Source organism: Puma concolor, chromosome B3, assembly GCF_028749965.1.
Source record: "Puma concolor isolate L17-30 chromosome B3, mPumCon1.1.hap2, whole genome shotgun sequence".
In the NCBI taxonomy this organism is placed as follows: Eukaryota; Metazoa; Chordata; class Mammalia; order Carnivora; family Felidae; genus Puma; species Puma concolor.
Genome location: NC_141672.1, coordinates 76,683,733 through 76,696,527, shown reverse-complemented (window position 1 = coordinate 76,696,527; position 12,795 = coordinate 76,683,733). Strand labels below are relative to the sequence as shown.

The 12,795-nt window shown below is 38.0% G+C and overlaps 1 protein-coding gene across 1 annotated transcript in view; it reads left to right on the top strand.

Annotated features, from left to right (window-relative positions):
• TOX4 (TOX high mobility group box family member 4) overlaps positions 1-12,795 on the top strand; it is a 13,708-nt gene extending 913 nt beyond the window's left edge. The window contains exons 3-9 of the mRNA XM_086710201.1: positions 5,454-5,696; positions 6,540-6,800; positions 7,154-7,384; positions 8,920-9,000; positions 9,395-10,138; positions 11,114-11,277; positions 12,072-12,795. Coding sequence (XP_086566327.1) covers positions 5,454-5,696; positions 6,540-6,800; positions 7,154-7,384; positions 8,920-9,000; positions 9,395-10,138; positions 11,114-11,277; positions 12,072-12,132 — 1,785 coding nt within the window. The 3' untranslated portion in view covers positions 12,133-12,795. The remainder of the gene's footprint in view (positions 1-5,453; positions 5,697-6,539; positions 6,801-7,153; positions 7,385-8,919; positions 9,001-9,394; positions 10,139-11,113; positions 11,278-12,071) is intronic.

The following is a 12,795-nucleotide window of genomic DNA, read 5'->3' as shown; positions in this document are numbered from 1 at the left end:
CAACATGTGTTTGTTTGCCAGTGACTCAGAGTTCGGGCAGGTTACTACTCCTTTGTCACAAATTTCCTAGCTGCCGAATGGCTGTAATAATAGTTTATGATGTTGTGATGTAGAAATAATGGTTATGGTGAAGTGCTTTTTAGTATTTGTGAAAAAGTTTTGCTTAAAATACTGTCATAAGTTCCTATCACTTGTTTAGGCAGGGTGAAAGAGAAAGATTTGGAACAGACAAAAACAAATTTTCCAGTCTTTGAAAAACTGCAGTCTTGAGCTTTCCAGAATGTTTTTTGAGGATTTTAATATTTTTTTTCCCCAAAAGTGAAGTGAATCACTTCCATCAGTTTTTTCGATTGCTGTTGAATATGCTTATCCTGTAGTAAACTTTAATATTTTCATGGACGAGAACTAGATTGACAAGGCATAGTTGCTAGTTTAATTTCTTTATTGCTATTATTGCTTATTATTCTCTTAAGGAGGGGAAAGTGAATCAAATGAGCGACAAATTTAGAAAAAATTAAAAAACTGAAATCTCCTTGGTGCTTTCCAGTCTCATTGCCAGTTTCTTCTGAATGATACCTCCGTGGTTTAATTTCATTATTTGGAGTGTTGTAAACCTCACATTGGCCTCATCCTCATGAAAGTGCATCATTGCCAATTTCTTCTGAATCAGATTTAAATTTAGAGTGTGGTAAATTTCACACTGGCCTCCAGAAACTTCCCAGGTTTGAGTGTATCCTTGGTTTCTATGACTTTAAGAACTAAGAAAACAAAACTATTTTGCCAAGAAGCTCATAATTAAATTTCAGTATCTTCCTTTAGCTTAGGTCTCTGTCATTGCTAACAGTTGTTCTCATTACTTATTCACCTTCCCTTCCCCTTTTAAATTTTTTTTGAACTACCCCAAATATAACTTAGGTGATACTTAAATTGTTTTTTGGAAAAAGTGATATTTATGGTTTGCTTGCCAGAAAAAGATAGATGCCCACAAAAATACTAACCATAAAAAAACCTGGAAAATTGGACCTCATTGAAACTAGGAACTTCTTTTCATCAAGACATCATTCAGACATGAACTAGACACACCACAGAATGGGAGAAGATATTTTAATACACATATTTTAATACACATCATTTTCAGAATATATCAAATGCTTATGTAGAGTAAAAGGAAGAATCCAACCTAAAAATGGGTAAAAGACTGAACACACACTTCACAAAAGAGGGTATCCAAATTGCCATTAGGCATATGAAGGAGTGTCATCGTCATCACTCACCAGGGAAATGCCAGTTAAAATTATCATGAGTATGACTACACCCACTAGAATGGTTAAAATTAAGAAGACTGACAATTACAAGACTTTGCAAGTATGTAGATAACTCTTAATCATTACTGATGTAAGTATAAATTGGTTCAATCGCTTTGGAAAACTAGCAGTATCTACTAAAGATAAACATATACCTACCCTGTGACCCAGTTTAGTTCTACTCCTTGAGGTATACATGAGAGAAATGAGTGCATATATTAACCAAAAACATGTATGTTTACAGCAACTTTAGTCATAATAGCTAAGCACTGGAAACAACCCAAATGTCTATAAATGGATACATTTGTAAAAAGGAATACTACACAGCAATAGAAAAGGTCATCACCTACGAATAAATGAACCTTGGGTGATATGAAAAATATATTGTTGAGTAAAAAGCCTGACATAAAAGAATAGACACTATATAAGTTTGTTTTTTAATGAATAAAGAATAGACAGTGTCACGCTATGTTTATAGAAATCAGAATAACAGTACCTGTTGTGGAAAGGAGAGAATATTGACTCAGAAGGAGCATAAAAAAATCTTTTAGGTAGAGATGTTCTGTATTTTTATCTGGGTGGTAGTTAATTGGATGTCTACATGTGTAAAAATTCTTTGAGCTATATACTTTAAATTTGTGTATTTAATGCAAATTATACCTCAATAAAATAAGAATTAATAGTAAAAATTTCTAAAGAGTAAGTATCCAGAGAGGAAGGCTTAGCATTTGTTACAATATTGCTTGAGACAGGAAAGTTATACTATCTGAAGAGAGTTTGATCTGTCTGTTTCCCTCATTCAGGTTGGCTCTTACATAATGATACTAGGCTTTGAGCACTTAGAGAAAAATAATATAAAGATACCTATTTTTAATTAGGAAGAGTACTTATAATATTAGAATCACTTAATTATTTCAGGCTGAATAGTTAAGATTTTCGCTACTATAGCACTTTTTAGAACAATTAATTATTTTAATGATACATAGTGCCAGTGTATCTATGAGTAAATAGGTGTTGGATTAAAATAAGTTTCTTTAAGGGGCGCCTGGGTGGCGCAGTCGGTTAAGCGTCCGACTTCAGCCAGGTCACGATCTCGCGGTCCGTGAGTTCGAGCCCCGCGTCAGGCTCTGGGCTGATGGCTCAGAGCCTGGAGCCTGTTTCCGATTCTGTGTCTCGCTCTCTCTCTGCCCCTCCCCCGTTCATGCTCTGTCTCTCTCTGTCCCAAAAATAAATAACGTTGAAAAAAAAAATTTAAAAAAATAAGTTTCTTTAAAATGAATAATCTACACAAACTACTTAAAGAAATAGTGGGTTGTGTGTCTTGGCATGGGGAAATATGAAAAGAGACAGATCATGTTTTTATTTTTTGGTCCTCTAAATAGCTGAGGATCCTTGTTTATAAACTATAATTCCCAAACTGATTCTTACCTCAAAAAGACCCACAAATTTAACACAGAGGGAGAAAGCTGAATGAGAGGGTAGCTACATCATGTTCCTGTTTTCTCCTTTTGTGTTGAAATTATTTGTTTTTATTTTAATATTTGCTACAGTTGTATCTTTGTTTTATATATGAGTTATGTAGTAGACCCACTAAAATAAAATAACTAGATATCCATTATTGGTTTTTTCCCCATAATGTTAAAGGTCATTTGTGGTAGTAAAAGAGATTTAAAGTGAATCTCTTGTGATTATTCTAGCATGTGGTTTACCTCTCTGTATTCTTGATCATTGCTATTATTTTACTTATCTTATTTAGGGAAGAAACAAACACATAAGCAAAACAAAGCCCCCCCTCCCCCCCCCCCCCCAAAAAAAAAAACATTAAAGCTATGGATACTGAATAGAAAAGCTGTTTCCACATTCCAGGGGGTGGTGCATAGAAAGAATGCCTTGTTAATTTAATACAGTGGAATCTCTGCATGTCTGGTTTTTTAGTGTTATCCATGAGAGCAGTCCAGATGGTTTATGAAGGGTAGTCCTTTGCAGAACACTGGTCTCTTGTTTGGGATATGAATTTTTATTCTTTTTAGTTCTTTTTAACAAATAGTATCATTTTCACATCTTGGCAGAGTTGCCTTTTTATTTGTTCTGGTAAGCAGAAAAAGATAGGCATCTTTTGCTTTGCTAAAGCAATCTGTATCTTATAAAAAAACTGAAAACTACCATTATACAACTATTAATTTAGTATATGTTTCTGTGGATCCTTTTTCCGATCCCCATAACTTTGTTCACATGAAAATTTGGTAGAAATCTTTGTACTCTCTTCCTGAAAAATGTCACATGAACCTACGTAAACTAAAATTTCAGAAAGAGTAAGTTAAGAACTTTCACGCAGTAAGAAGAATTGTAAGCTGTTTACTGAAAAATGTTTAGTTTTAGATTTTAAGTTTTTCCTTAAGAACTGCCGGCTCCTATGTTCCTTGTGCCACTCTCATGTTATAGCCTAGACAACTACCAAATTTTTACCATGTTAAGTAAAATAGTAAGGATCTTAGAGAATGAAAATGTAGAAATGTAGCTATATACATATTTTTGTCTTTTAGGAAACTGTTTTCCGTTTACCAGTGAGATTCAGAAAGATTAGGCATTTCACAGACATACTTTTTTCCCCCTAGTTTCTACTCGCTGGAAATACTTTTTCTAACAACGTCTTCATTGAAATCAAAATGGTGTAGCACCTGGCTGGCTCAGTCAGAGGAGCAAGCAACTCTTGATCTCCGGGTTGGGAGTTCAAGCCCCACATGTGTGTAGAGATTACTTAAATAAACCTTAAAAAAATAAATAGTGATATTACTGAGACCCTTTGTGGGTCTATAAAAACCTTGAGGAACTCTTAAAGAATTCATTGTTTAATCATGAAAAAAATGTGGGTACCTATTGAATTTGATCAGACTCAGTTGAGATTTACTATGCCATGTGTGGGCTGATAGAATTTAAAGTTTCTAAAATTCCATTTATCTATGATAACTGATTAGTAGGTCTCAAGTTAATAATAATTAGGATATTAATATTGTTAATAGCAATGGTTAATAGTTATTAAGCAATTATAAGGCAATGTGATAAAAGTTTTGTTACTAAATCCCATTAATTCTCATAATAACAATATAAGGAGATTGCCATTACAACTCTGATTTTATAGATGAGGAAAACCCCTTCAAAATCATATAGTAAGTGGCAAAGCTGGAACTTGAACCTAGACCTTCTCTGACACCAAAGTCTCTTGCAATTATAATGCTCTTGCTGCAAATGTCACTAATTTAGTTTTTTAATGTCTAAAAGGAACCATGGCATTTAATATATTTTCATTCAGACATTAGCCTGTCAGCTCCCTGAATGGTGGATCCATTCAGTATAAAAAGAGTATATTACTATAGTTGAATTCAGAGGAAGGGATTGAGTTTTATAGCCAGCTAGAGTACTCTTTTTCTTCCTCTCTTACAGAAAGGCTGTCAGAGCCAGATTAAGAATCTATTAGAGAACCAATTTGCCTTTTGGCTGTAGCTCTTGTGAAGGTTTTTCTCCTGAGTATTAGCTTTATCTTGGCATTGTTGGGTTTTCTAAAAATGTTGTACAAATGGGAATCTTAACTGGTTGTTAACATCATGATCTCTAAGATGGAACTCTTAAGTGTAGATATTTTAGAAGAGCATATCATTCCCATGACAGTACCTTTTAGGATTTGCTTCAAAGGAACCTAAAACAACAGTCAAAAGTATAACTGGTTGACATTGAATTTCTGTGGTCTAATAGTTCAGGTGTATAATTGCAAAACAACTGCTGTCTATTAGAATCTTTTGAGAGTTTTAGGCGTCACAGGCAAAACAATTTATAAAGACTGGGTCCTTGGACTAGTGGTGCCAAGAGAGTCACTCATTAGAACTGTAAGCATGATAGGACAATTGATAAAAACAGATTAAAAAACTGAAAACTCTGATTTATACTGGCAGCCTTGTATGTCATATGACCAAAGGTATGAGGAAGAGAGGTTTATTTGCAAAATTAAATAGGTCCAAAGAAACTGATAAAAAAATAGGATCCAGGCTGAAAAGAGGTACACTGAGAAACTTCAGTACCCAGCCATGTTCTTCACTTAGCAGTATGCAGTTCCTCCTCTTCCCACTAATTTTTTTTCCCTTTTTCCCCCTACAGACATTCCATACACCAAGCTTGGGAGATGAGGAATTTGAAATCCCACCTATCTCCTTGGATTCTGATCCCTCACTGGCTGTCTCAGATGTGGTTGGCCACTTTGATGACCTGGCAGACCCTTCCTCCTCTCAGGATGGCAGCTTTTCAGCCCAATATGGGGTCCAGACATTGGACATGCCTGTGGGCATGACCCATGGCTTGATGGAGCAGGGCGGGGGGCTCCTGAGTGGGGGCTTGACCATGGTAAGGGGCAAGACATTATCAAGCTTACCCAGGCTCATGGGCATGATGTTAAGGGAGTTAAAAGTGACTCTCTCTTCCCTACTACACTTGGGTATTACTTGGTTCTCATTCTGTGGTTAAAGGCTCACCAACAAAGACTTAATTTCCCTTGAACGGAATTTATCATTTGAATCAATTTTACTTGAAAACTAGTTTTAAATTATAAAACGTCCTGTGTTCACCCTAATATGAAAAGGATTGTGGCTTTGGGGGGGAAAAGGTTTTTTTTTTCTTCTATTGTTACCTTCATAGCCCAGGATTAAAATGTGAGTGTGGTAGCTAGCATGTTGAGAGATTTATTCCAAAACAGTCTGAACCAAATGTATTAATTGTGGATTAGTATGTGTTAAAAATCAGTGTATTGGGCTTCCAGCACATTTCATCAGTAGCACATCTTCACACTATATTTGATGCCATACATCTCGAACATTGGCCTTATTTACTCTTGATTGCCTGTGTATTGCAACTTTAAAAGCCACTATTGTAGGAGAGTACAGGGAGGAAGTTTTTCTTTACCCTATGTGTCATCACCACCTCCAGATTACTGAATAATTTATTTGTTCTTTAAATTATCCAAAATTAAGACTTCTCTGATTAGTTTTTATTTTGGAACAGGCTTTTGAATACAAAGAAGTGACTTTAATAATTTCTGTACTTTATTATATGTAGACAAATTATTTGTTTAGTGTTTAAACGATGATACAGTTTGGGTAAGCAAGAGTATAAACTGTCCTGAATTCAGTGGGGGGAAAGAGTGGTGTTTTTTTATATTTAGTGTTTAATTAGTCCTTCTGCTTCTCTCAGGACTTGGACCATTCTATAGGAACTCAGTATAGTGCCAACCCACCTGTTACAATTGATGTACCAATGACAGACATGACATCTGGCTTGATGGGGCATAGCCAGTTGACCACCATTGATCAGTCAGAACTGAGTTCTCAACTTGGTTTGAGCTTAGGGGGTGGCACCATCCTGCCACCTGCCCAGTCACCTGAGGATCGTCTTTCAACCACCCCTTCACCTACTAGTTCACTTCATGAGGATGGTGTTGAGGATTTCCGGAGGGTGAGGCATTCCCTGCCAAAATCAAATCTGCCATGATATTCTGGGATAAAACTCTTGGCATACAGAGCCTACTCAGTATTATTTGCTCCTGCCCTGCCATCTCCTCTGCTCTTTTCTGGGTATGGGGTCCTGCCTCTCAATCTACAGTTTATAATGCTTTTCCCAATCCCCATTCTAATTGGTCCTCACATACTTTACTAATGTCTTAATCCTATTGCCTCTTTTTAGCATTTCTGAAAATTACATCCATGTGCCTAGTTAGTTCCCCCGTATAAAAGTCCTTTTCTTACAGTTCTCCAGACATGATCCTTCCTTCTTCCCCCTTGTAATTCTCTCTTTTTTTTTCCCTACAGCAAATTCCCAGCCAGAAGACAGTTGTGGTGGAAGCAGGGAAAAAGCAGAAGGCCCCAAAGAAGAGAAAAAAGAAAGATCCTAATGAACCCCAGAAACCAGTTTCAGCATATGCTTTATTCTTTCGTGACACACAGGCTGCCATCAAGGGACAGAATCCCAATGCCACTTTTGGGGAGGTTTCAAAAATTGTGGCCTCCATGTGGGACAGTCTTGGAGAGGAACAAAAACAGGTGAGCAAAACATGGAGGATAGTGGATAGTGAATGCTTTAGAAGTTTTTTCTAAACTTTTTTTCTTTAAAATTTTTTAATGTGTGTTTATTTTTGAGAGGGACAGCATGAGCAGAGGAGGAGCAGAGAGAGAGGAAGATACAGAATCAGAAGCAGGGTCCAGGCTCTGAGCTGTCAGCACAAAGCCCGACATGGGGCTTGAACTCACGAACTGTGAGATCATGACTCGAGCTGAGAGCTGAAGTCAGACACTTTACCAACTGAGCCACCCAGGCTCCCCTTTCTAAACTTTTTTAAATGCTCTTATTTCATATCAGCTCTTTGTTTATAGCATTCATAGATCGTACTTTGTCTTAGAAGTTGCAGCCATCCACTGAATCCAAAATACCCATCTAAAAATTAATAATTTTTGTAAAAACACAAAATCTAATTTTACTAAAGCCCTTTTTTTTTTTCTGTCAAATTAGGCCTTTCCTCGGTAACCTGCAGCTCTAAAATCTACTACCCTAAGTTTGAATTTAGGGTTTAGTTTACATTTTTCACATTGGTTTAGTATAAACTTGAAAACTATAGTTAATCTATCTAAATTTGATATGGATTTTAAAAATAAATGAAAATTATACTGCATAAGATACAATTAAAATTGAAGATGGCTATAATTATCATTACCCTACATTCCCCAGGTCTTATGTCAAAGTGAGTCTGCTACTTAATTGAAACAAAAAGCTAAAATGTATTATAACTTATAACAGTTATCTATTGCTGCTCAACAAACCACAAATTTAATAGCTTTAAATAGTGGCAGTTTAATATTTGTTGTGATTCTGTAAATTGGTTAGATGGTTTTCCTGATGTTCTTGCCTGGGCTCATTCTTGTGATTGTAGCCAAATGACAGCTAGTGTGGCTGGCCAAGGTGACCTTGCTCCTGTATCTGACAATTTGGTGCTACCTGTTAGCTTAGACAACCTGATTCACATAGCCTCTCATCCTTCAAAAGGCTAGGCTGGCTCGTTTATAGTATGGCTGACTTAGGAGCAAAGTCTGTCTCCCTCACTTAGGCCACATTTTCATGGTCAAAGCAATTCATAGGGCTATCCCAGATTCAAAGGAGGGGAAAGTAGGTTTCAGCCCTTGATGGAAGAAGTATGCAAGATGGGAGGAATTCTTGTGGCCATGATTGCAAATAATTTGCCACTTTCCTTAAGGGAGAATGTACTTGTTAGGCTAAGCATACTCCTGATCTTACATAATTTTTGGATCAGGTTTTTTTTTTTTATTATAAAACTGGGCATGGTTTGGTGTTGCTTTAGAAGTATAGTTGCTCTGGAAAGATTTGCTGATTGGCTGACCTTCAGGTGCATGGTCACTAGAAAGTTTGCCATGGAGGTTGTTTTGATTACTAGCTTCCAGAAGTGTATTCACTAAAAAGAGTTGTAAATATTTAAATGAGTTGTCACTTATTGATAAATAATACAGAATTATAGGTCTTTTCTAGGAGTATGGGGAGTTTTTAAACAGTCTCTCTTTTCCTGTAGGTATATAAAAGGAAAACTGAAGCTGCCAAGAAAGAGTATCTGAAGGCTCTGGCTGCATATAAAGACAATCAAGAGTGTCAGGTAAGAGGGTTATTTAAACCAATAAAATGATTTTTGGAGCTATTTATTAGCAGTTATAAGAAGTAAATACCACCAAAAACCTGTGTGACTTGTTACTACTATGCAGTATTAAAAGCTCAAAAGTATAGAACAGGTTCCCTGTTGTTTCCATTATAAACCTTGCCAAAATCTGAGTTTCTCCCCCTTATTTACTCTTACTCCCCACAGTTGCTCTTTTTTCTTTTTCTTTCTTTCTTCTTTTTTTTTCCTCTTCTTTTTCTTTCTTTCTCTTTCTTTCTTATCAATCTGTGATGTGTCTTTTCGTGGGAGATGATTAGAGTGAATATGTTCTAGGGAACAAAGTAAATCTCCAAATGACTTTTTTTTTTTTCTTTTCTGGGGGGGGTTTTTTTAGGCCACTGTGGAAACAGTAGAATTGGATCCAGTACCACCATCACAGACTCCTTCTCCACCTCCTATGGCTACTGTTGACCCAGCATCTCCAGCACCAGCCTCAACAGAGCCCCCTGCCCTATCCCCTTCCATTGTTGTTAACTCCACTCTTTCCTCCTATGTAGCAAATCAGGCATCTTCTGGGGCTGGGGGTCAGCCCAATATCACCAAGTTGATTATTACCAAACAGATGTTGCCCTCTTCTATTACTATGTCTCAAGGAGGGATGGTTACTGTTATCCCAGCCACAGTGGTGACCTCCCGGGGGATCCAACTAGGCCAGACCAGTACAGCCACTATCCAGCCCAGTCAACAAGCCCAGATTGTCACTCGGTCAGTGTTGCAGGCAGCAGCAGCAGCTGCAGCTTCTATGCAACTGCCTCCACCCCGACTACAACCCCCTCCGTTGCAACAGATGCCTCAGCCCCCCACTCAGCAGCAAGTGACCATTCTGCAACAGCCTCCCCCACTTCAGGCCATGCAACAGCCTCCACCTCAGAAAGTTCGAATCAATTTACAGCAGCAGCCACCTCCTCTGCAGATCAAGATTGTGCCTCCACCCACTTTGAAAATGCAGACTACCTTAGTCCCACCAGCTGTGGAAAGCAGTCCTGAGCGGCCTATGAACAACAGCCCTGAGGCCCATACAGTGGAGGAAACCTCCCCTGAGACAATCTGTGAGATGATCACGGATGTAGTTCCCGAGGTGAGCCTCTGTTTTTAAGTCTTTCTCTAGACCAGTGTAAAAGTTTAATTATTTCAGTTGATCCAATAAAGGTGGAGGTTGCTACTAGCATTTAATGCCTGGCAACCAGGAGTACAGACATCCTGTAGCAGTTCCCTGCGACTGTGACTTGTCCTACCCACGACAATCTGTAGTGTTCTTGTGAGAAATATTTAGGAGGGTCTGCTGTCCCAGACCACTCCTTAACTAAGTTGAAGTCATACTGCCATTCTACTAGAGGGAACACAGCCTAAGCCTAGAGTTAGCGGGTGTCTATCCAAGGATCCTAAACTTTGGAGATAAAAGTTCTTCCATATCTCTTGCCTCTCGCCTGCTTAGCTTGATGTTTTAAGTGGGAGGATGGACAGGGGATATAGCTAGAAAAAAATTGGTTCATATCATGGAGTCTTTCCAAAGAGACACAGACAGGTGCCACTTACCCTAGTTTTAACTTGTACATCACCAGTAGTCATTTTAAATAAAATGTGAGTCTGTTTTGAGACTCTAGCTCCACAATTAAGGAAGCAATCATTTTAAAGAAAAATCCCCCCCCCCCCATCAGCAGAAACTGTGAATCTCCCTTTTTCTAATGGCACCACATTTTGTCTTCTCTTGGTCCTCCCAATCTTAGTTGAGGTAACCCAGACACTATGCACATTGTACTTTTGACATTTTCAAAGGAATATTATTCAAGTGTGGAACAAAGTCAGTGACAGATGAAATTAAAGAGTACTAGCATGTGGCCAGCATTCCATCAAGAATCTTCATGTCAGTCTGCTTGACAAAGTTCTAAAGCTGCATAAAGAAAGGGAGACCAGGAACTCCTCTATTAGAATTCTGCCTCCATATGTGAAGGACTGTAATACCTGCTGCTCCACTGGGTTCCAGAATGCATTTGATTAGCTGGTTAGGTAAGTAGTAATCTAATTCATTTTTGGTGCTCTCTTCCTTTCACAGGTGGAGTCTCCTTCTCAAATGGATGTTGAATTGGTGAGTGGGTCTCCTGTGACACTCTCACCCCAGCCTCGCTGTGTGAGGTCCGGTTGTGAGAATCCTCCTGTTGCGAGTAAGGACTGGGACAATGAGTACTGCAGCAATGAATGTGTGGTGAAGCATTGCAGGTGAGCTTATAGTTCCCCTTTGTAGAATTCGGATATGACTAAGTTAACTGTGTTAGACATGGTAACCCCGAGCATGGGATCAGGATCACCTGATCTTAAGTAGACTAGACTGCTATACAGATGTCTGATTGTAGAGGCTACTGGAAAAGTTCCCCTGCCTTAAGGAGCTTACTTACATTTGCCATGTAGACAAAGATGATATAATTAACAGTTTTCGCTTTTTGCTTATATCACATTGTTACAGATGTTCTTTAACATTTAGTTACATATGCCCTTTTAAAAATGACGCCACAATAAGCTGTTAGTGACTGTGAATATTAGCTTAGTATCTCCTTAGATCAAATCCGACCTCTCAGGGAATTAGAATTTGAGGAGGAATGGTAAGTGGTAAGTACCATAATAAAGCGCTAAGTGTGGCAGGAGTGGGAGCAGGGGAGAGGTTCTAAAGATTATGCCCGTCTCCCTAGTTTTCCTGGGATTTACCTATACCCATGAAACAAAGCATTGGCATTTCCTGAGTCAAATCCTGTTCAGTAAATTAGGATTGCCTGAACCTATCTTTTAGGCCCACTGCCCTTATATTCCTATTGGGTGATACCATCTCTTCTTAATGCTATAGGAAATTATCCAGGAAGTTATTTATGACAGAGTTCAAAATGACTGTATCTTTAAATATACATATACATACATACATATATACATATATATATATATATATATATATATATATATATATATATATATATATATCTAGGCTGTAATTCTGAGTTTATGTGTCTCTTTTTCTCTCTTAGGGATGTCTTCTTGGCCTGGGTAGCCTCCAGAAATTCAAACACAGTGGTATTTGTCAAATAGTCCTCCCTGTTCTCCAAGCCAGTGAAGACTTACCTGCTGGGAACATGTCTAAGAGCCTCTTTTTAAAACACAAGCTGGGCTTCTGGTAGTGCCTGATCTCAACCCATGATGTCATTCGTGCTTCTCCCCTTTCCTGTCTCTTCAGCCGGGGCCATACTATGGAGCAAGGCCATTGAGTTTGCTGTAATCTGGAATTGCTTTTTACTTTCAAGTACAAGCACACATAGCAGTGATAACAGCAAAGGGTGAAGGGTATATGAACAAGCAGAACATAGGGAGGGCTGGTGGGGGGGTGGGGGGAGGATTGTTTGAGGAAACTTGTTGGTGTAATTGTCATAGGACTTGCCTAAACAATTATTAAAATGATGGGAGCACACTCAGCTTTGAGCCTAGGAGAATCCATTTTAAAAGGGATAAAAAATTGCATTAGAAGTTACCTCTTAAACAGGAATATTGCTGTCACACCTATTATATATATTACTTTGAGAAAAGTTCTCAACAGAACAGGCACATTGGGCTGTGGGGAAAATACCATCGTGTAGGAGTTTCTTATTTATTTCTCTCTACAAATATTATTTCTGTAGTCCATGATCCTCCTCACAGTTTGAGTGTAAAAGGCAGAACTCTATATCCTTAATATAAGAGGTTTTACTAAAGTCTAAA